Source organism: Episyrphus balteatus, chromosome 2 (genome assembly GCF_945859705.1).
Source record: "Episyrphus balteatus chromosome 2, idEpiBalt1.1, whole genome shotgun sequence".
Taxonomy (NCBI): Eukaryota; Metazoa; Arthropoda; class Insecta; order Diptera; family Syrphidae; genus Episyrphus; species Episyrphus balteatus.
The window spans coordinates 4,621,188-4,645,606 of NC_079135.1; the positions used below are offsets into that span (position 1 = coordinate 4,621,188).

Consider the following 24,419-nt stretch of genomic DNA (forward strand, 5'->3'; position numbering starts at 1 on the left):
TGAAATAGCCTATAGCCAAGGAAAAAGCAAGACGCATGTAAAGATACCTCATTTGACGAACTATGATAAGTATTTTAAAAGTTATGATGGAATATGTGAGCATACGTATGCAGAATGTTCATATATTCCATCATAACTTTTGAAATACTTATCATAATTCGTCAAATGAGGTATCTTAAGATGCGTCGTGCATATTTCCTGGTTATAGCATGTATCACGACATAATGAATTTAATATAGCGCCCTCTAGCGGATATACTTTAGAAAATATTGTTTCATCAAAAAACATAAACTTTCGAAAATGTTGGTGTTTTTGTGTGTAATTAAAACTCCAAAGCGAAAATTCCAAAATCTGGAAGTCCCTTTACATTTTTTGACTAGACTTGCCTCAACCCAATTCATTCAATGTGCAAATGCAAACCCTTTTTTTGCTAAGTTATGAAAATTGCTTTTAAATATAGAAACATAAAATTATAGACCATTTTTCTTCTGCAACATTGTGTATCAGATGACCCAGGAAGCAACCTAAATTTTTATGTTCAAGATGCCACTTATATATTTTGCTCTAATTTATAACTAATAAGTCCTTCCAGTCACGAAAAAACCTATACGACATTTAGCAATTAGCACCGTATTTACCGTATCACATAATCATGTTGCAGCATCACAACCCCCCTCTTCTAAAACCAATTACAGAGACACACAGAATCCTTAATGGCATCCAACCAATTAGTCTCATTCGGTTAGTTGCACTTTGCAACAGTCAGACTATTCCCACAAAATACGAAAAAAAAAATATATTAAGTCCATTTACTTAGGTAATAATTTTTACCCCTTTTCCCCCTACCCTATTTGAAAAAAAGGTTAGCAATGAAAAAGCAACTTCAAAGGATGAAAAAAAAAACAGATATTTCAAAAATTAAACAAAAATTCCAATTGTTGTGCGGTGCTGCAGTAGCAAAACACCCGGTTTGTGCAATATATTTTTCTTCTGTGGGGCCAAATGGGGCCTATACAAAATGGCAAACTGTCCAGTGATTACGACAAACAACGACCACGAGACGAGACTCCTCCGGTGGTATAGTGGCTACAGTTGCTATATTGCTGTTGTTGCTGCGGTGGTGGTATGGCATTGCATTCTGCAGCTTCAAGTTGTGCACCATTTGCATTCTACATGATTTATTGGTTGGCCACAGCCTGCCACTGCAGCGGTTTTTCATTTATTTTTTTGTTGTTGTTGTTGTTTATGTTGCAACACTACAACTATACTGGCTGAATGCTTAGGCTGCAGTTCATCTGCAGCCAGCAATATCAAACGATGTTCATTTACACTAATTCTCATGCACTTGGCGTGGTCGAGAGTAGCACATTGAGCCATTGAATATATCCCATAAAGACCAGAGACCTAACCAAAGAGGAGGTTGTATAGCAGGCAGGCATTAAATGATCGGGGAACCATTAAATCGCACCATTCAAAAAGCGAAATAAGCACATTTAATGGCGTTAAACATGGCAATTGAATACCCTATCAGTGACGGTGTAATGTGTGATTTGAATATAAGTTTTGTTAGCCGCGATGTGCCACTGTGTTATTAAATGTGTCGATTTGAGATATATACTATACAAAGTATATTGCTTTGGTGGTTATTTTAAAGTTTTACCACCAATCAATCAAGAAAATGGAAGGGGTCACATCGGAATAGTGGTAATATGAAAAGTGGCTTACGTTGGAATTATTGATTACCAACTCGTACATTGGCAATTATGTAGTTTCAATAAATTGTTTTGTAATTAAAAGCTTAGAGGAGAGGGAAGTCAGCCTGAAAACTTGCTTAGGAGGTAGGCTGAATTGAACCAGGTTTTGAGGTAAAAAAGGAAACCGAGGAGACCTAGACCCCATGTCTCTTAAAAAGAAAATATTTTTGTAAGCTTTGGCGGTTTATGAGTTTTACTCAAAAATGTACCGGTAGAGGGCGCCTTATTAAATTTAATGTGTCGTGATACAGCCTATAACTAGGACACAAGCAAGACGCGTTTAATGATACCTCATTTGCCGAACTATGATAAGTAATTCAAAAGTTATGATGGAATAGATGAACATTGTGCATACGTTTGTTCATATATTCCATCATAACTTTTGAAATACTTATCACAGTTCGTCAAATGAGGTATCTTTAATCGCGTCTTGCTTGTTCCCTGGTTATAGGCTGTATCAAGACACAAACAAATTTAATATGACGCCCTCTAGTGGCAAAGTCCTGAACTATTTTATAGTAAAATAAAGTTCAATCATTTTAACTATTGAAAAAATAAATTAAAAAACTAGAAACAACACTTTATGAGTTCGGATACACACTCTCATAACAAAAATAAAGGTCAAGCCTTGTGAAACATTTCGTCCCCCCACAAAGAAGAGGCCAAAGTAATTTATTTGCGGTTTTCTGTTGTTTTTTTTTTTTTAATTTTTTGCATCAGCACGAGTTTACAACTTAATTATTTTAGTAGTCATTTAGCAATGCCAACATCATCATGTTTCCTACATTTTGTATAGTTAAAGTGAGTAAATTCGTACATAAAACTCGTAACAATTATAAAAATGCATTTGTTTAGTTTGTTGCACTTTTGAAAAATGTCTGCTTTTGCCTAAGTACATGGAGATATACGGAACGCGCCATGCGTGTTTTTAATGTGGTTTCTTATAGTCTACCTTAAGTATACCTAACCTAGCTAAAACTATGCATTTTGCCTTGTCAAATGAAGATTTGTTATCTGATTATGCAACTTGTATTTTCTGCGGAAACAAGATATCAGATCTGCATCAAGATGCATTTGTAATTTGTTGTTTTTTACTAAGACTCTATAACATTCGGATGGAGTGTTATGTAATTGTGTAATGTTTCTCAAGAATTTTGTTTATGGGTTCTGATTTAGCTTTAGAATTTAATTTAAAGAAATAGAAATACAACTGAATTGCGTTCTTTGGATAGATAGAGGTCTTGATGGGGTAATAATGGTTGTGGTATCTTTTGAAGCTTAAATGAAAATCAACTACCATTATCAATTTTACCAAACAGGAAAATTAGTGAATAGAACATTTTGGAGGTGTTGAAGTTGGTAAAAGGTTTCGACATTTCTGTAGTTTTTCATATTTTGTCTATAAAAATTCAGATGGAATCTTTTGTTGTAATTGCCGTGTTTTTCCATAAAAATAGAAATTGAATTTTTAAAGATAAAAATAAAAACAAAAATCTTGACCGCTGCACCACCGCCACCGTTTGGCGAAAAACTTGGCGCACCACGACTGCACCACGTCCGCACCATTTCATTTTGTATGAAAAATTCACTGCACCATGATACATAATTTTGAATTATTGAAAAATAAAAAAAAAAAACTACCGACAAGAAGGAGATTCGAACCCGATTATCCAGAGCACTTTCAATTAGAAGTCCAACGCTTTAGCCACTCGACCAGCAAGTCATGTTTGTACGAACTGGAAATTTGTTGCTTAAATCAAAATAACTTTGAAGACGACTTAAACACTTGTATAAGTACGAGAATAGAATTTTTGATCATGGTGCAGACCTGCGGCGGTTGTGCACCGAATTTTTCATTCAAAATAAAATGGTGCAGAAGTGGTGCGGAGGTGGTGCAGCGAATTTTTTTCATAATTTACATTTTTTTCAAAATTAAATGGTGAGGATGTGTAGTTTAGAAATTTTTAAAATGGTGCAGCGGTGGTGCAACAGTTTAGAATTTTTTGATTATGGTGCAGACGTGATGTGGCGGAAATCCGGGTTTCTGTTTATAATCTGGATTAACTAAGATCTTTAATAAAAATCTAGGGCTTCTAACTTGAGCATAATGACCGCTTTGTTAGTTTCGATTTTACAATCACTATTAAGTTAGAGTAATTTTCCCACTCACTTTCCGAAGCTATTTGGTAAGGTTCAATTTGTGTAAATGATATCCTGGTAAAAAATTATGAGAGTTCCCTCTTAGCATTCAACCTGCCTTAAAGAGCCATACAAATAATTTCCTCAATATTTTCTCCAAGGGACCTTCAATGATACCTAGATAATTTCCTACACAAAAAAAAAAATTGAAAAAATTTATAATTCTACACAACGAACAAGTAAAATGAATCTGACCAAGTTATGATATGTGAAATCCATCTATCGAAAGTGAAACCTTTCCTGACTTCAAGCGTAGGCAAAAACGACCAAGAAACGAAAAAAAAATACTACATACTACTCCCAGTCTTAATCGGCACGTAAAGGTGAGCATGCAGCATGATGCATGATGCATACCTGTGCATGTGCTTCACTCTAGGTATCCACCATCCACATATTAGCTAAACATCTAACTCTAACTAATAGGCACTCTGTGGCGATGTAGCACGCTTGCTGCAAGTCCATCATCAAGCATCGGAGGCAGCAAAATTAATTTCCACTTATGGGCATTATTACACTAAATCATGCCGCAAAAAGCGGCAACATATATCGACCGACACAAAGCGAGTAGAAGCAGTAGCTTAACTTGCACACATAAAGGAGACAATTCAAATGGAGATCGTTTTATTGACATCTATCCTAGTTCAGCAGTTCCAATCGAAGCTATAGTCTTCCGTTTTCTAAGTCTGCCGGCAACAAATTATCAAATGCACCATATGACTACGTGGCTATAAGGCACAGCTTCCTGAATGCATTCAGAAACCATCGACAAATACAAAATTTTTGCATAAAAGTGGGGGAACCTTAACCTTAAAGACTTGAATATCTTTTAAAGAGGACACACACATACACCGGAACATGCATAAATTAATTCACAAGAAGAGAAATTATAGACTCCAGTGTGGTATGGAAACCTCGCTCCATACGTAAACAATTTCTATTTTTATTTGCAACAACTGGCCTGAGCACTGAGCATATAATAATAATTCCAATGATGTTTGGTGCAACAATAATTTCCATCGGTAAACCCATTGATTAGAGGAACTTTGTGCTTGAAACGTGCTTCCATATGGCTAAAGTGAGTTAAAGACTCGTGATAAACGTCTCGAGTTTAGCGATTTTCGCTGCTGCACCGCGTCGCACCATTTTGCATGCCAAACAAGCCTATATGCATCTCTAGCATCATCATCATCATCCTAAAGGCTTTATGCGCCGCATACAACTCTTTAAGCTCTCCGGAACAAGTTGAAGGCTTCAATTTGCTAAATAAATTGCGGATTTTTGTGTGAACCTGCTATTATGCAAGCGCAAGAGCCTTTTTTTTTGTTGTTGGTTTGTATGTGAGCTGAATAACAAAAGAGTACACTATGGTTTCAATAGCAGCTATTTGAATGCGCGATGCAGCATAATGATGATCCTATAGTGTGTGCTTAGTTATGATGCCACTTTGGTTATAATTTCTCTTCTTAAATTATAGGTATTTTAAATAAGCAAACGAGCATCAATGCGGTCGGTGGATGCACAACTTGTTGAATGAGTGTGCCAAAAATATAAAAATGAGGAAAATAGGGAAATTTATGTGGCAAATAATGCGGAATGTTTTGCATTTTTTTGTTTTCTTTTGTGTTGTGGTGTGGAATTTCTTGAATAACTCTAGTTTTGAAATTTTGTTTTTGAACAAAGACGTTATACGTTACGAAACCTTGAAGTTGTTCAAATCGCAAGTTCAAAATTTGAGATAAATGTATTATTTGTTCCAATAATGTTGACTCCCCGAGTACAAATAGAAATTGAATTTTTAAAGAAAAAATAAAAAAAAAATCTTGACCGCTGCACCACAGCTGCACCACCGCCGTTTGGCGCAAAATTTCGGCGCACCACGATTGCACCACTTCCGCACCATTTCATTTTGTATGAAATATTCGCTGCACCATGATACATAATTTTGGATTATTGAAAAATAAAAAAAAAATCTACCGACGAGATAGAGTTTCGAACCCGAGTATCCTGAGACCACTTAAATACTTGTATAAGTACAAGAAAAGAATTTTTGATTTTGATTTGATGCGGTGCGGCGGTGGTGCAGCGATTTTGTTTTTATATTTTTTCAAAATGAAATGGTGCGGTGGTTTAGAAATTTTTAAAGTGGTGTGGACATGGTGCATGGTGATAATGGTGCGGATGTGGTGCAGCGCCAGCGGTGGTGTGGCGGCTTGAGCGGCCGGCGCTCAAGCTTTAGTAACGATTGAACAGTTCTTGAACTATTTTGCACATTACGAATTTTATGAAGAATTTCTTAAAATGTGCCTTACACATTCAAATTTCCTAGAAATATTGTGGAATCTAAAATTTGCAATTTCCAGTTTTTTTTTTTAATTTGCAATAATAGATGTGGAATTCTGAGAAACTTGCCACACTTAGCCAGAGTCATGGTTTAGTCTGCAAAGTAAAAACAAAATCATGGATTTTTCAAAAAATAGAAATGGAACCTATTTATTTTTAATATCACACTGTGAATATTTTAATTTGACCCAAAGTGTACACAAGGTTTTTATTTTTAGTTCCATTCTTCTGCGAAGTGAAAATTAAGTACGTTCCACAACCAAAATGAAATGAAAATTATTTACGTTCCAAAATTGTTTTCCAAAAAAAAAATTCGCCATGTACCCTTTTGATTTGAAAAATCAATGCATTCCATAACGTTTAACAGTATAACAAAATATCAGTATAACAGTTTATGGGAGTACTGAAGAATGTTAACTTTGCCAAAAGAAGCTGCATTATTGAAATTTTCACCCAAACGAATTTGTATGAACATTTTATTTAGAGTTAGAGTCCTAGACCTTAAGTTTAACTAGGAAAACCCCATTTCTATGGAAAACACCTATTCAATATTCGAAGCACACCAATAAACCTAAATTGTGTTCAATATTTCTTCATTGTTCTCTCTACAATTTCGTTTGCTATGCTAAAATGAGTATGAGTAATGAACAAAAGCCAATTTTTCGTCGTTGGGTTCGACACATGCCATACCAATATGTGTGATTCCTAGAACAGAGCTGACAGTATATATCTCGTTTGGGCTAGCAATTTTTATGGACATGTCTAGTCGGCATGTCAATGACGATGTATTTCTAGAACAATGAATAGCGGAGGCCTTCCACAACACATAGTCCAAACCAAGATGTGTTACTCTCTATATAAGTAAAATGAAATTACTTCCAAGAGCAGCACCATATTGCGACCCATCAATATTCTCGTTTATAACCACAAAACAATTTTGCACCCTCTCTCTCAAGCCCCCGTTTGTATTCGTCTCGTATTATACCTCTAGACTGCGATACAAGACGCTCGCATATAAAGAACAAGCCAATCACTCATCCCTTTAAGTGCGCCTTGAGCGGCTGATGCCGGCGCCAGTGTGATTTCACTGTCGTATATCATTTTTCGCATGAACCCTGTGTGATAGCTTCCTTGCCGCAAGCCCCTTGGGGAAGCCATGGTGTGAGTTATGGGCATATGCCTTCAAGCTCTAAAGTAACAAAAAAAAACCTATAACAAACAAGACAACAGCCTCGTATAGATCTGTATATACGCATTTTGCACTTCTTTAGCATAGAAGAGTGAGCTTAGTGCTGCTGCTGTTGTTGGTGCTGGGTGCTACCCACACGTCGTGATCGTACATCACATCACACTGTCAAGCGGCAGCACTGTGAGAGCACCACAGAACTGAAGAACAGCAGAAAAACACCACCAGGCTAGAGCGAGTCAAGCACCCATTAACATTCCACTGTGAGCGAGGAGGAGCCGGATAAGTCACAACAAATCTTTGCGCGTCTGGTAAAAAAGATTTAAATGTGCGCAAAATTCCACGGAGGACTCTGCCCGAGCTCGTTGTCTAAATTGAAGTCACTCCTTTATTGGCATGTGTCACTCTTATGTCTACACAAACAGTGGTTATTGAGGAAGTGTCAGAGTGGATCCATATGGACAAAGACGACGACAACAAACGGCGACGGTAGGCATTCTGCGCGCCCACATTGACAGACCGACATGCGAACTTGATGATGAGTTTCTGATGCAAAGAAACTGGATGAGTGATTCGTGATGCCTTTTTGCAACGCTTGCACGACTCACGCACGGATGGACCAACCGATGTTGATGATGATGATGTGGTTTGTTTGATCATATCAAAAGATGCTTGCAGCAGCAGCAGCTTCAACAGCTGAAGACAAAAACGCGTTGATTGATGCATGCGGCAATATGCTAATTAGGTGTATCGAATTGTATAGAGTGCTGGTGGTCATGGTAATCATCTTTTTATTTCTTTTTTTTTTTCCATCAGTCTTTGAGGCAGCGATGATGCACTCACTTGAAGAAGAGATAAGTGTGAGACCATCAGCAAAAGTGTATGGTGTCAATTGGCTATAATATGCAAGACCCGATGAAACAAAAATGAAGCTTGCGGAAGTCATCCGATGACTGAGACTTACATTTCCCAGAGAGAAATAAAAACAAAAATGAAAAGAAAAAAAAAAATCTTTGAAGAATTTCCTGGTCGCATCGAAGATTGTCGTATAGAGATTATTCAAGATGGCTCAAGAGGTCAGAGAGTTGTTGCAGCTATATGCAATGCATGCGAAAGTGGCATGCAAATTGACAGCTTAGAAAAAAAAAAGTGTAGATATTGCGCTTGATATGCGATGATAGGAAAAGTGAAGATTTAAACAATAAAAAACTATGGTAAAAGTGGTTTTTGTTAAAGAAAAAGTAATAGAATGAAAATATTGTAATTGAATTTGACATTTATTAGGCGAATTCTACTACTACCATTGACAGTGATGTATCTTTGCCTTCCACACTCTTCATTTCGACTCAAAAGTCTAGTTTTCAATGAAAAATGAATGCGTTCCACAACATCTTACAGATCATATTCTTCGATTTTGAGATAGCAATCTGAAAGGTAAAAGACTAAAATATGAATGAAAAACTTTACACAACTTAAACTTATAGTTGTGAAACGATTTTTTTAAAAATTAGTAGAAAATGTTAATGTGGCAGTAGTCACAAAATTGTTGTGGGATTTGATTTAAATCAGGAAAAGGAGGAATATCAAATGTTTTTAGTTTTAATAAAATTTTATACGAAGATTTTGGTGAAAAAATCTAATTTTATACTTCTTATAATCAAGATTAATGGGTTCCACATCATCTTACAGAACTTATTTTTTTCATTTTTCAAAAGCAATTGTAGGATGGGCGAGCAGATAATTCGAATTAAAAGACTTTATAAGTTCGTGTTACAGCGAAAGTTTATTGAACAAAAAGCACAAAACAGCTATCGAGAGCTGTATTTAAAGACTTAAAATAATACGGTATAAATGTATAAAATATTAAATAGCGGGAGGATCATACGATCAAAGAGGAGAAGTTGTTTCGGTTTCTATTTACTCCGAATGTGGCTATTTCAAGTAAACAACAGTGTGTTGTGCAAGAGCACTAACAACAAAAATTAATGCCTACAACTCGGCCATTCTGACCGCATAATCGTCCCGATTATACTTTGATTACATTATTTTTGTTTCTTATACATTACTTAAAATATTTTTCTTTTTCATTGAATATTGTTTATAAATTTGCGTATACAAGAATAATAAAATAAAAACATTAAAATTACAGTTAAACATTTTTTAAATATTGTAGGTACTTGAAAATACAAAATAAGGTTTTTCTTTTTTTCATTGAATATGTTGAAAAGTAATAACATTAAATTTTTGATACATACATTTAAAAATAACAAAATCAAAACGATAAAATAAAAGTTAAACATTTTTTCATTTAGGTATTGTATAGAACATACAATATACGATTTTCATTTTTCAAACATAAAACAGTTATACATTTCATTCAAAGATTTATATTCGAAAATATAAACAAGATTTGTTTATTTCAAACATTTAAACATTGATTTAAAATTTTGGTTTTTAAACTGAAATTTAAAAATAAAATATTAAAAAGACAAGGAAAACATTCATCGACATTGTTGGTGTATTCAAAAGCGTGCAAAATCTTATTTAATTAGGTAATCGTTTTATTAATCAGCTTCAATTTATTTAATTTCAAATGATCGTTGTTCAAATGTAAAAGTTATCGTTCTACATCAATTAAAGTTTCTTTATCGTCGTTATCAGCATACTTCAAATCAACCTCAGGTACCGCATAAAGTCTCATATTATTAGGAGAACTAACACCTTTATAGGGCAATCTTGTTAATTGTAGACCCTCTACATCTCCTATAGCATACCTGTCGTTTGGCAAAACTTTTTTGACCTCGTATGGCCCGCGAAACTTAGCCAAAAGTTTTTTGTTGGTACCTGGCGTTGTATCAACGTTTTTAATCATGACGTAGTCTCCAGGCTTATACTCTTTCGGACTTTTATGACGACTATCGTAATATTTTTTGTTTTTCATTTGTTCTTTTTCAATATTAGCGTTAGCTTCTTCTCTAACCTCATCTAGATCTAAACGTTCAGATTCTACATTGTCTAACAAAAACTCTTTAACTTTATCACAAAATCTACCTTTTTGATCCCTACCAAAAAGCAGAGTGCTAGGTGTGAAACCTGTACTTCGATTCACGCTGTTGTTTATAGCGAACTCAACCTTTTCTAAATTCTTGTCCCAATTACTAGTAGTAAATGATTCGCAATCTTTGGCTAGCATAGGTGTTATTATGCGATTTAGCCTTTCCACCTGACCGTTAGATTGCGGCGAATGTGTGGCAACCTTGATATGCTGGATATTAACCTCATTCATAAAATCGGCAAACTCTTTCGAGGTAAAACAAGTACCACGGTCAGATACTACTCGATTAGGTCTAGAAAAATTCGCGAAGTAAGATTTTAAACATTCAATTGATTCTTTACTTGAAGTACTTTTGGTAGCATAAAGCTTGGTAAATTTGGTGAAACCATCTACCAAAACAAGGATGTGTTTCTTGTTGGATCGAGATGTGGGAAAAGGACCCAGATGATCTATATGAAGGGTGTCAAATGGCAACTTTCCTTTTGGAATTGGGTGGAGACTACCTTCCTTTTTTCCAGAATCAGGTGAAAAATAAATGCACTTAAGGCAACCTTTTATCACTGCTCGGATCTTGTCTTTCATATTCGGGAACCAGTAGACTCCAGCCAAATGCTCAAAACATTTGCCAACACCTAGATGACAAAGTGACTCATGATGAGTCCTGATGACTAACTCTTCCATATGAGATGGGACGTAAAACAGAATCTTGTCTTTTGTCTTTCTATATATTAATCCGTCAACCATTTCATAATGAGGACTCTCAGACTTACTCAGATCAGAAGCTATGGAAACTATTTTTGGATCATGTCTTTGGGCTGCTGCGAGTACAAACTCAAACGATTCATCGTCGACATGCAAAATATTGAAAGATCTACTTAAAGAATCGACGTGTGACATTCGATCACTTTTTCTATGCTCAACGGAATAATCGTATGATTGTAACTCGAGCGCCCATCGTGATATACGCGGATTTAATGTTTTTTTGTTCAAGGTCAATACAAGCGCTTGACAATCCGTCACGATCTTGAAGGGTATACCTAGCAAGTACAGTGCTGTGAAAAACATTCCGGATTTTTTTGTCATTTTCATCAAATGAAATTTTATAACACGAAACTGGATAAAAATATTGTTTTAATATTTTTTCTAGATCGTTAATATATCAGTTAAGGAATTTGAACACAAAAAAATGTTCTTTAATACATTCAAAAATTTTTAAAATTGAAAAATGAAGGAAGGTCAGAATTTCGTCAGTGCAAAACTAACCGGATTTTTCAAGGATTTTGATTCTCGGTGTTGAGGTAACGGTTTTAAGCGGCATTTCTGTAAAATTTTTGTTTTTGGTGACAAACAAAGTTGTTAGCTTTGTGAATTGTATAAATTATTTAATGGAATAACGGAAAAAACGCATTATAGTCATAAAATTCGTTACTAAGTCGTAGAACACATTACAACCGAAATAAAACAAAATGGTATCCCTTTGGGATGTTGTAAATTGCAACGTCAAGTGAGTATGATATTGTCAAAAAGTAGAAAAGAGAAAAATCAGTTGAAGCAGATCACTTGGGTGGATGCCATAACAAAATATCCCTAAAAACTGATAGGCGAATAAAGAGTTCTTTGGTAAGAGATCCGTTTGCGACTTCTTAAACTATTTGTGAGGAGCTTAATCTGCCTTCAACATAAAGTACAGTAAGGAAGGGTTTGAGAGATTTGGTCTTAATCTCTTTCCGTTCGGAAAATAGTCATTCTTTAACACTAAACATTGTCTAAAAAGGAAGGCAATGAAAGGATCTTAAGAAACACTTTAAATTTTAAAATAAAAATACTTCATCATGATTGTATTTACAAAAAATCATCTGAATTGCTCGATAACAAACCGGAAAAATATGTTTTTCAATGATAAAAGCAATTTTAAGTTGTTCTATTCCGATTGTAAAATGGCAGCCAGGCGCTCATGTTTGAAACCAAAACAATATGCTCCCCACCGTGCAGCACAGCAGAGGGTCATTGATAGTTTGGGGTTTTTCTAGCTGCATGCTCTACCCCGATACACCAAATCAACAGAATTATGGATCATCTCCAGAATGGAGAGATGTTGAAGTCGATAATGGCTCCATAAAAGGAGAAAGAAATACCTTTACATTGGCTCTTCCTGCAAGTTATAATGCCAAAAATTCTTAAAAGCTCTTAAAAACAGTAATTTGGTGTAGAAAATACTCCTGGCTTAGAATAGCCAGAACAATTATCCGACTTGAACCCAATTGGAAATTTTTGGGCCATCTTTAAGTGACAGGTAGAGAAGAAAAAGCACACCTCATCAATTAACGATCTTGTAGCTTTTAAAAATGACTAAAAGCATATTCCTAGTTCGGTTTTATTTAATGTGTCCAAGTCCAAGCCTCGTTGGTGCCAAGCAGTTTTAAAAAACAAAGGTTTCTGAACAAAATATTAACTTTAAACATAAACATTAATAAATCCGGTTAGTTTTTCACAGCCGAAATTCTGGCTTTACTTCATTTTTCAATTTTTAATTTTTTTGTATGTGTTAATGGTCTTTGTTTTCTGTTGAAATTGCTTAACTGATATATGAATGACCTAGAAAAAATACTAAAACAATATTTTGTTTCAGTTTTGTGTTATAAAATTTTATTTGATGAAAATGACAAAAAAATCCGGAATGTTTTTAGCAGCACTGTATATACGAAATCGTCTTAAAGCGTAAACAATTGATAAAGTCTCAAGCTCATAGCTATGAAACCTGCTTTCTGAATCTGTAGCTCGCTTTGAAAAATAAAACACCGGGTGGAATTTGGCATCACTTTGTTTCTGGAGCAAAACTGCTCCAAAACCATGCGAGCTGGCGTCGCAGTGTAGCTCTGTTGTGTTGTGAGGACTATAAATCGATAGCACTGGGGCTGAAACTAGTTTGTTTTTCAACAAATTAAACACTGCTATTTCTTTAGGACCAAACATAAAAGTTGAATCTTTTTTCAACAAATCGTATAGAGGCTTAGCTATATTGGCAAATTGAAAAATAAATTTCCTAAAATAGGAGCAAAGTCCTAAAAAACTATGGATATCTTTAGTTGAAGTAGGCAACGGAAAGTTCTCAATCGCTCTGAGATTAACATCATTCGGACTAACACCAGCTTCGGTTATTCTATAACCTAAATATGTTATCTCGCTTTGTAAAAAAGCACATTTATCTTGCCTAAGCTTCAAACCTTTATTGACAACTATGTCCATGACCTCTCTTAAAATTTCTATATGCTCTTCGATGGTCTCTGTCGCGATTAGGATATCGTCTAAATAGGTTAAAATCTTCGATTGCAATACCAATTTACCAAATAGATGCTTCATGTAACGCTCGAAAACCGACGGGGCATTCTTAAGCCCAAAAGGCATTTTGGTAAATTCGTATTGACCAATCGGGGTGGTAAATGACGTATATTTCATCGATTCCTCCTCAAGCGGCACATGGTAAAAACCATTTTTTAAATCTAACGTTGTGTAGTATTTTTTATTTTTGAGACGGTCTATGTTATCTTCAATTAAAGGAAGTGGATAATTATCGCGAAGGGTAATCTTATTAAGTTCCCTAAAATCTATACACAACCTGAACTCTTTATTCTTTTTTTCAACCAGAACGATCGGTGACGCATACTGCGAACTTGATTCTCTTATTATCCCTTTGCTTAGTAAGTCACTTAGAATCTTTTCTAATTCAATTTTATGGGAATATGGCAACCTTCGTGGTGCACAATGAAATGGGACATCTTTCGATAAAACTATCTTCATTCTAAATTGATTCTCTTCAGGAATTACTCTACCAAAATTTTCACAAAAAGCTGGCCTTACTACATCTTTAACTCTTTCCTGAACATTATATGGAATGTCTGGATTTATATTTAAATCTAACACTGATTTCTCATCACTAATATCAATATTCAAAATTTGTTGTATAAAATCTATTTCTTCATTGTTACTTACATGCGGACGACGAAACTGACTTGAAGACGATGACGACAAATTATTCACACAAACATGCGGCTCTGGACAATTACGTGATGACGACAATGATACACTTGAAAAACGATTACACTTGTCACTGCTGGACGACTCTGGCAACATTACATTTTGTTGACTTCTTTCGGCTTTCTTATCTGCTCTCTTTAACACCATACCAATTCTGTCGATGAAATTTCTCCCAAGAACAATCGGATAACTCATTGAGTTATTTCTCACTACAAATAAAATTAAATTAGTTTCTAAATTATCATAATAAATATAAGAATTAACACTTCCCAACACTTGAAGGGGGCTGTTGTTTACTCCACAATACGATCGGCTATTATTCTCCAACGGTAAAATCATTGACGACGGCAAAAACTTCTCTTGTACGAAGCTAATCGGACTCCCAGAGTCCAAAAGTGACATCAGAGTGCATGAGCACTCGGAATGACCATTTGTGAATCGATAGCTAATCTCTTTCTCAAAATCGTTATGATCTGGATTACACTGTGCTTTGACGCGGCTTTGTACATGACTTGAGATGTTGTTGACTTTCTCTGATGGAACATTATTTGTATCGTTGTTGTTGCTGCCATTGCTGTTGTTGGTTTTGTTGGCCTTGAGAGTCAAAACAGGTTTTGTGCTCGAACAATTTTTTGCGTAGTGTCCACGAACACCACACTTGAAGCAAGTAAACTCCCTCTTTGCATACGAACCACTAGCAGCTGGATTAGAAGTGCTTTCTGCTTTCTTAAATGGAACATTTCTCTGTCTGTTTAAATGATTGCTTTGGGTGTGAGACTGAGATGTGCTGGGCTTCGGTTGGAAGTTGTCGCGACTATTGTTCTTAAACTTTTCGTATTTTCTTAGTGCATTCTTAAGCTGCTCCATGTTGTTAGCGTTGTACAGTATGCTTTTGTTTATCTCGGAATCAGAAATGCCCTTGATGATGAATTGGATCAAATCCTCTTCCTCGATAGGGTTATGCGATGCTATTTCCTGCATAGACAACACGTACTGCTGTATAGTTTCTTCTCGACGTCTTTTTCTTGCACCTAGCTCACGGAAAATATCTGCTTTAGTAACAATACGCTTAAACTCACCCACAAGTGCATCTCTCAGCTCAGTCCACGTTCGAGTTTTCAAAGACCTCACGAACAGTCTTGCAGTGCCTTCAAGGAGCCTTTTCCCATAAATGAACTTGGTTCGATCATCCAAATGAAGAGTTCTGTTCTACCCAACGATCAATAGGAAAATTGTCATCTCCACTGAAAGGACACATTACGTTCTCCATGTCTCTAAGGTTATGTGAAACATGTGGCCTTGAACTGGGGCTTTCTTCAGTTTCTTCCATCTGCAGCTCCTTCAGTCTACGCTTCAGCAAAATTATCTCTTCCCTCTTTTGGCACAATTCTCGAAGGTTGTTAAGCTCCTCATCGATGTTGTTTTCATGAACAACAACAGGTTGTTCGGTATGCTCTCCTTCAGACTCCTCATCATCTGGTGCGAAATCACTTTGCTCGGGCATGAAATCTTGCACAAGCTTTTGAAGATTTTCCTGCGAGTAGCTTTTGACTGCATCCTGCACACGAAGTTTTAACACCGCTTTAGTGCCATCAGTTTTCAATTGAAGAGATCGCAACACGTTTTTAAGAATAGCAACAGTAGCTTTATTTAGAAACTGGTTAAAATCTAGTGACATTTTTGCGAATGTCTTTAATTTAACACTTGTTAAAAAAATTAAACTTTTGTTCAAACTTTACTTAAGAAATCAGATCAGATCCCTCTTCTGAAATTTGTAGGATGGGCGAGCAGATAATTCGAATTAAAAGACTTTATAAGTTCGTGTTACAGCGAAAGTTTATTGAACAAAAAGCACAAAACAGCTATCGAGAGCTGTATTTAAAGACTTAAAATAATACGGTATAAATGTATAAAATATTAAATAGCGGGAGGATCATACGATCAAAGAGGAGAAGTTGTTTCGGTTTCTATTTACTCCGAATGTGGCTATTTCAAGTAAACAACAGTGTGTTGTGCAAGAGCACTAACAACAAAAATTAATGCCTACACAATCTAGAAGGAAAACTTGAAATTCAACATACACAAAATATTAATTGGTAATCAAGCTGTGAAAGGATAAGTTGCAAAAAGTAGTAGATAAAAACGTTCCCCAACTTTAATTTTGAAAAGAAGACTAAAAATACCAAATTTTGTTCAACCATAGATTTAAATATTAGAGGAAAGAGATTGTGGGGCGCATTCGTTTGCCGAACTTAAAAAAATTGAGAATAAGGTCTTGTAAAATGAAAAATGACTACGTTCCACATCTTTTCTTAATGAATGCAAGTAATTCTAACTCATGAAATGAAAAAGGAATACATTTCACAATATGTTACTGGTGCAAAAACCGAGTTTCTGAAGAAGTTTTTTATATAGTGTTTATGTTGTGAAACGTACCGCGGTTTTCACTTGTGGAATGTGTTCTATTTCACGTCCATTACCAAGGCATTTTTAAAATCAAACCTGATTCTCAGTTCTTATAAAATTAAAAATGAATGCGTTTTACATCTTTTGTTCATGAATCCAAGTGCTCTTAGCTCATGGAATGAAAAAGTAATGCATTCCACAACGTGTCACGTTGCAAAAAACCGAGTTTCTGATAAAGAATACCGTGTTTTTCACACGTAAAATGTGTTTTTGTTCACGTGCATCTATTACCCCGCATTTTTAAATCTCAGTTCATTTTAAATAAAAAATGAATGCGTTCTACATCCATCCACAAGGGCTTTTAACTCGTGAAATAAAAAAAAATAAACTCCACATCTTTTCTTGATGAATCGAGGTAATCCTATTCTAAGTCCTAACTAGTGAAATGACATACGAATGCATTCCACAACATGTTCGAGACATAAACTGAGTTTCTGAAGGATGTTTTCATTTTCATTTATTGTACCTATTCATATTATGGAATGTTAAGTTGATCATTTCTTACAAATTATATTTTATAAATAATCTTCGCCTGAATAAGAGAAGTTCAATTTGTGAGAAAAAGTGGATTTTTTCCTACAAGAGGGTGTGGATTGTAAGTTTAAAGGTTTATTTCTAGAGTTCTTTGAATTTTTTTTATGACGGAACTCCCAAGCATTCCAAGATTGATAAATCATTGAATCTATTTTGGGATTCGATATCGATCTTTTCTGGAATAAGTAAGAATTCCTTCAGCAACTAGTACGTATAAGAACATTAGTATATAATTATTTTCTATTTTTATACTGCATTGAAACTTTACGCTGCAAACCATCTTCAAGAGTCGGTCAATATCTCTCTCTAAGACATTTAAATCCGTCCAACATTTGAACTAGGACAATGCATTCCCAGCGCGCCAGCTGCCACCATGATCGTTGAGAGTCGTCGCCACAGAAAAAATCTTACAATACCACCTCAAGCTATTAAAGCCATCATATTCCCAGAGCCGGACGTTCATGCGAAAGCACTATTTTCGCATAAACCGCGCAGTATGCCGTCGCCGCGCGCATATACCCAATCATCAACCCATTTTTCCATTGAAACCACCATCGCACGACTAAGACCCAGATCCCATCTCAAGCTCTATGCGGTGTCCATTTTTCTTGGTTACTCCTTCATCGTCCAATGGACGAGACACGGTTATGGGCTTATCACGTATCGCCTCAAAATGCATATCCATCGATACGCTAATAATATTTGGTTTTTCTATTTTTTTTATTATTTTTTTGAGACACTAAAAATCTCAAACAAGGCTAGAGGGAAAAATCAAGGTATACGATACGATACGTTCTCACTATCATGAACTAGTCATCATCGTTGTTGTCGTCGTCGTCGGTCGTTCGGAACGCGGCAATAATATGCTATCCTTAATCCACCTTCAAGCCCATTTGTATATAATATACACAGAGGCTATAGGCTAATAGTTTGCTGAATATGCATTTATTTTTTGTTTCTACTTTTTTTTTGCCAAATTGAAGGATCCAACAGAAATATGAGTCTATGCCTGAGCAGCCTATAAGTGAAATTTTCATTTTGACAACCAAACTAAACCAAAGATAGGTCTCTCACGTCTCGACCGCACTGCATTAAACGTATTGATTTCTTTGTTAACGATGAATCTTATCATTTCGTGGCGCTTGTGGTGCTAACGCCCCACAGCAAGGCACGATGCGGTGCGATGAGGTCCATCTGGAAAGCTGGGTGCTGGATGGATAAATTGATGACATAGAAAATTTAAATTAACTCTCTTCCTTTGGAGGGATGGCAGGGTTGCCATGATGAAATGAATGAAATGAATGAAATGAATGAAATGAATGAAATGAATGAAATGAATGAAATGAATGAAATGAATGAAATGAATGAAATGAATGAAATGAATGAAATGAATGAAATGAATGAAATGAATGAAATGAATGAAATGAATGAAATGAATGAAATGAATGAAATGAATGAAATGAATGAAATGAATGAAATGAATGAAATGAATGAAATGAATGAAATGAATGAAATGAATGAAATGAATGAAATGAATGAAATGAATGAAATGAATGAAATGAATGAAATGAATGAAATGAATGAAATGAATGAAATGAATGAAATGAATGAAATGAATGAAATGAATGAAATGAATGAAATGAATGAAATGAATGAAATGAATGAAATGAATGAAATGAATGAAATGAATGAAATGAATGAAATGAATGAAATGAATGAAATGAATGAAATGAATGAAATGAATGAAATGAATGAAATGAATGAAATGAATGAAATGAATGAAATGAATGAAATGAATGAAATGAAATTAGTGAAATGAATGATTGGCCGGCACGTTGTGAATGCTTAGTTCTAAAAAGTTATGTGGCCACCCTGAATTTTCTATGTGATTTAATTTAAATGAAAGACGAAAACTCTAGGTTGGATAGACCCTTCCAACTGAACAAATGGGAGAGATCAATCCTGGTCCAAGTCCTAGCCCTACGAGGAGTTCTTGTATATTTATTTCGAATGCGAATTGCATGTAGCCTCTTTGATCTGGCTTAGTAGGTACTGCGCTTTTTTATTTTTGTATGCCCACATTGTAGTGCTTTCACTTTTCCTTGTGCGGCAAAAGCAAGTTTGTCGCACATCAGTTTTGCAGATTTGTATATATGGAAGAGGCTTGTTTGTAGGGTCCATGCACAAGGCGATATTTTACCTTATCGCAATTAAAAGCTGATCTGGAAGTCGTGCTGCATACATATCCTCTCAAAGGCGAGAATATATAGAGATGATGACTTTTTATCTTAAATGGTTTGAGAGGGTGGCAAAAAGGTTGCTCTTGGTTGTTGATGGTGAGTAGGTAAGGTACATTTATAGCCATGAGGCTTCATGGTACTACAAAGTAGACATAGACAACGAAAACGACGACAAGAAAATCGTATTTTCTCTCTCTTGTTTTAAGTTTCAATTAACCAAGCTTTTCCTAACCACTCGCCCGTGTCTCGTTCAATACTCCAATTTTTGTGTTTTTTTTTTTTTCTCTTGAAACAAAGGAAGCAACATTGATTTTGTGTGTGGTGATGGGTATATGGGTTGGCGATGGCATCCTGAAAGGATTCTGTATATATAAGAGTTCAGTTGGTTTCCTTGTCGTTGACTTTAGAACTTTTGGTAATAATTTGGCTTATGGTGTTTTGGCTATTTGCCCAAATATAGTAGTGAAACCCAACCAACCAGTTGGTAAAGACTAGAAGGACTTTGCTTGAGGTTGTTTTTCTTTTTCGTTTTTGTTTGTTTTTTTTTTTTTAGTCTACTATCTTTTAAATTAGTTGGAAATCAATGAAGTCTGAAAAGCGGATTAAAAGATGTGTCCTTAGTCTTAACGTTTTGTTCGATGGGGTAAATTTAGGTTAGAGTTAAGGGAGAGTTTATTGGTGTGTGGAATCTAAAGTTTATTGGAGCCGGATAGTAGATAGTGCATACATCGCTAGTTTGTGTGAGAATAAAGGTGTATTACCTACCTTTATGCCTTTTGTGCTGGCAATTTATTGGCAAACAAATCAAGTGAAATGTTGTTGTCAGTTGTAAACCCAAGGAGAAGGTTTTAAATTTAAAATTTTCATTTAAAGCTAAAAAGAATAAAAAGTAATAATTCAATTTTCTTGAAAAAAAGTGTTACTTTTGCGTTATTTCTTCATATCTCATTAATTCCTTGACCAATTTTATTAGAACTTTTCAGATTGATTCTTCTAACTTATCGTTACGAAGTTGGAATAATATTTTATGGACAAAATTTGGGTTTTGAATGCGTGACTTTTCTGTTATTCCTTCATATCTTATAAACGCCTCTACCAATTTTATTAGAACATATCAGATTAGTATATCTTACGTCTCGGAACAATGTTGCAATAATATTAGATGAATAACTCATTTTATAATTTGGGTCTGAAGTGCGTTACTTATTGGTTATTACTTCATAAATCTCCAATACATTGATCAACTTTATTAGAACTTTCCAGATTGGTTCTCCTAACTAGTCGTAACAAAGTTGCAGCAATTTTTTAAGAATAGAGTTATAATTTGGGTCATAAATGCGTTACATTTTGGGTTACTACTTCATATTTCATCAATGCCCTGGCAAATTCTATTAGAATTTTCCGGATTGGTTCTAATAACTTGTCGAAACATTGTTGCAATAATATTTTATGAATAACTAATTTTATAATTTGGGTTTAAAATGCGTTACTATTAAGTAATTCCTTCATATCTCATTTATGTCTTAACCAATTTTGTTGAAATTTTCCACTCTGATACTTCTTATGGGTCTTTATAATATTGCATCAATTTTCTATTAGTAACTCGTTATATTGGTTTGGTCTAAAATGCGTTACTATTGAGTAATTCCTTCATATCTCATTTATGCCTTAACCAATTTTGTTAAAATTTTCCACTCTGATAGGTACTTCTTATGGGTCTTTATAATATTGCATCAATTTTCTATTAGTAACTCGTTATATTGGTTTGGACTAAAATGCGTTACTATTGAGTAATTCCTTCATATCTCATTTATGCCTTAACCAATTTTGTTGAAATTTTCCACTCTGATACTTCTTATAGGTCTTTATAATATTGCATCAATTTTCTATAAGTAACTCGTTATATTGGTTTGGTCTAAAATGCGTTACTATTGAGTAATTCCTTCATATCTCATTTATGTCTTAACCAATTTTGTTGAAATTCTCCACTCTGATACTTCTTATGGGTCTTTATAATATTGCATCAATTTTCTATTAGTAACTCGTTATATTGGTTTGGTCTAAAATGCGTTACTATTGAGTAATTCCTTCATATCTCATTTATGCCTTAACCAATTTTGTTAAAATTTTCCACTCTGATACTTCTTATGGGTCTTTATAATATTGCATCAATTTTCTATTAGTAACTCGTTATATTGGTTTGTTCTAAAATGCGTTACTATTGAGTAATTCCTTCATATCTCATTTATGCCTTAACCAATTTTGTTGAAATTTTCCACTCTGATACTTCTTATAGGTCTTTATAATATTGCATCAATTTTCTATTAGTAACTCGTTATATTGGTTTGGTCTAAAATGCGTTACTATTGAGTAATTCCTTCATATCTCATTTATGCCTTAACCAATTTTGTTAAAATTTTCCACTCTGATACTTCTTATGGGTCTTTATAATATTGCATCAATTTTCTATTAGTAACTCGTTATATGTGTTTGTTCTAAAATGCGTTACTATTGAGTAATTCCTTCATATCTCATTTATGCCTTAACCAATTTTGTTGAAATTTTCCACTCTGATACTTCTTATAGGTCTTTATAATATTGCATCAATTTTCTATTAGTAACTCGTTATATTGGTTTGGTCTAAAATGCGTTACTATTGAGTAATTCCTTCATATCTCATTTATGCCTTAACCAATTTTGTTAAAATTTTCCACTCTGATACTTCTTATAGGTCTTTATAATATTGCATCAATTTTCTATTAGTAACTCGTTATATTGGTTTGGTCTAAAATGCGTTACTATTGAGTAATTCCTTCATATCTCATTTATGCCTTAACCAATTTTGTTAAAATTTTCCACTCTGATACTTCTTATTGGTCTTTATAATATTGCATCAATTTTCTATTAGTAACTCGTTATATTGGTTTGGTCTAAAATGCGTTACTATTGAGTAATTCCTTCATATCTCATTTATGCCTTAACCAATTTTGTTGAAATTTTCCACTCTGATACTTCTTATAGGTCTTTATAATATTGCATCAATTTTCTATTAGTAACTCGTTATATTGGTTTGGTCTAAAATGCGTTACTATTGAGTAATTCCTTCATATCTCATTTATGTCTTAACCAATTTTGTTGAAATTCTCCACTCTGATACTTCTTATGGGTCTTTATAATATTGCATCAATTTTCTATTAGTAACTCGTTATATTGGTTTGGTCTAAAATGCGTTACTATTGAGTAATTCCTTCATATCTCATTTATGCCTTAACCAATTTTGTTAAAATTTTCCACTCTGATACTTCTTATGGGTCTTTATAATATTGCATCAATTTTCTATTAGTAACTCGTTATATTGGTTTGTTCTAAAATGCGTTACTATTGAGTAATTCCTTCATATCTCATTTATGCCTTAACCAATTTTGTTAAAATTTTCCACTCTGATACTTCTTATTGGTCTTTATAATATTGCATCAATTTTCTATTAGTAACTCGTTATATTGGTTTGGTCTAAAATGCGTTACTATTGAGTAATTCCTTCATATCTCATTTATGTCTTAACCAATTTTGTTGAAATTTTCCACTTTGATACTACTTATGGTTCTTTATAATATTGCATCAATTTTCTATTAGTAACTCGTTATATTGGTTTGGTCTAAAATGCATTACTTTTGAGTTATTCCTTCATAACCTAATTTTTTTTATAATTTATCCTCTCAACACCTAAGAGATTTCTCTATAACAGTGCTTATATTATTTTTATTTCCAGAACTTCCTAGCTGCGAACGCCCAATGCTGGTGGAATGCCCCCTTAACAGCTGCCACACGTGCTCTCAAATACGCTGGCCATGTTGCACCCGGTATGCTTCTGGTCACAGCTGAACCCTGTGCTCTGGAGGTACTACGTGGTGCATATGCACGTAGCGTGCTCAAACCCCCGGCGACTTATGTCATCTGTTCGGTCGGTAAGTATAAAAAAGTATAAAACAAAAAAAGTTAATTTATAACTTTTACTCTCTACAAATCGGTAAAAATATTACTTTTATGAATGACGAATGAATTGTGAGATTTTCCCAATCTTTGATTTTCATCATTATTATCATCCGGGATGGGTTGGTATAGAAAAAACTCACTCTAATTGGAAGATCAACTCGCAGCAGGCAATAATAAATGATTGTGTGTGTCAATAAATTCGTCAAAGTCGGCCTTAAGGTAGCTAGCTCGTGTGGTGTGTGCACGCCAAAAATGCCACCAACTCACTACACTTATATGCTCTCAATATACCAAATCCGTAAATGCTTGATGAGTGTGTGATCCTGATGAAGAAGAAGTATTTTTTAGCAAACTTTCCTTCATCAATTTTTCATATCTTTGGGTGATGGAATTATATATTTGTTTTTTTTTTTTCTTCTTTTCATCCAATCAATCGCAAAATTGTATCGCAAAGATACAAAGAAGGAAAATGTTAATAATAATCACGCCTTGAGGTGACAACAATTTTCCATTTCGGTCTCCTTTTTCAAAATGTTTTTGTTTTGTTTTTATATTTCTTTTTAAAATCTTCGATCATTCAATGTGGCAGCACAGCGCCAGCGCCAGCCAGCGCCCGT

General features: G+C 34.6%; 1 protein-coding gene across 1 annotated transcript in view; it reads left to right on the forward strand.

Moving 5' to 3' along the window:
• LOC129912616 (uncharacterized) overlaps positions 1–24,419 on the forward strand; it is a 108,531-nt gene that overhangs the window by 37,872 nt on the left and 46,240 nt on the right. Inside the window, exon 2 of the mRNA XM_055990922.1 lies at positions 23,579–23,774. Coding sequence (XP_055846897.1) covers positions 23,579–23,774 — 196 coding nt within the window. The remainder of the gene's footprint in view (positions 1–23,578; positions 23,775–24,419) is intronic.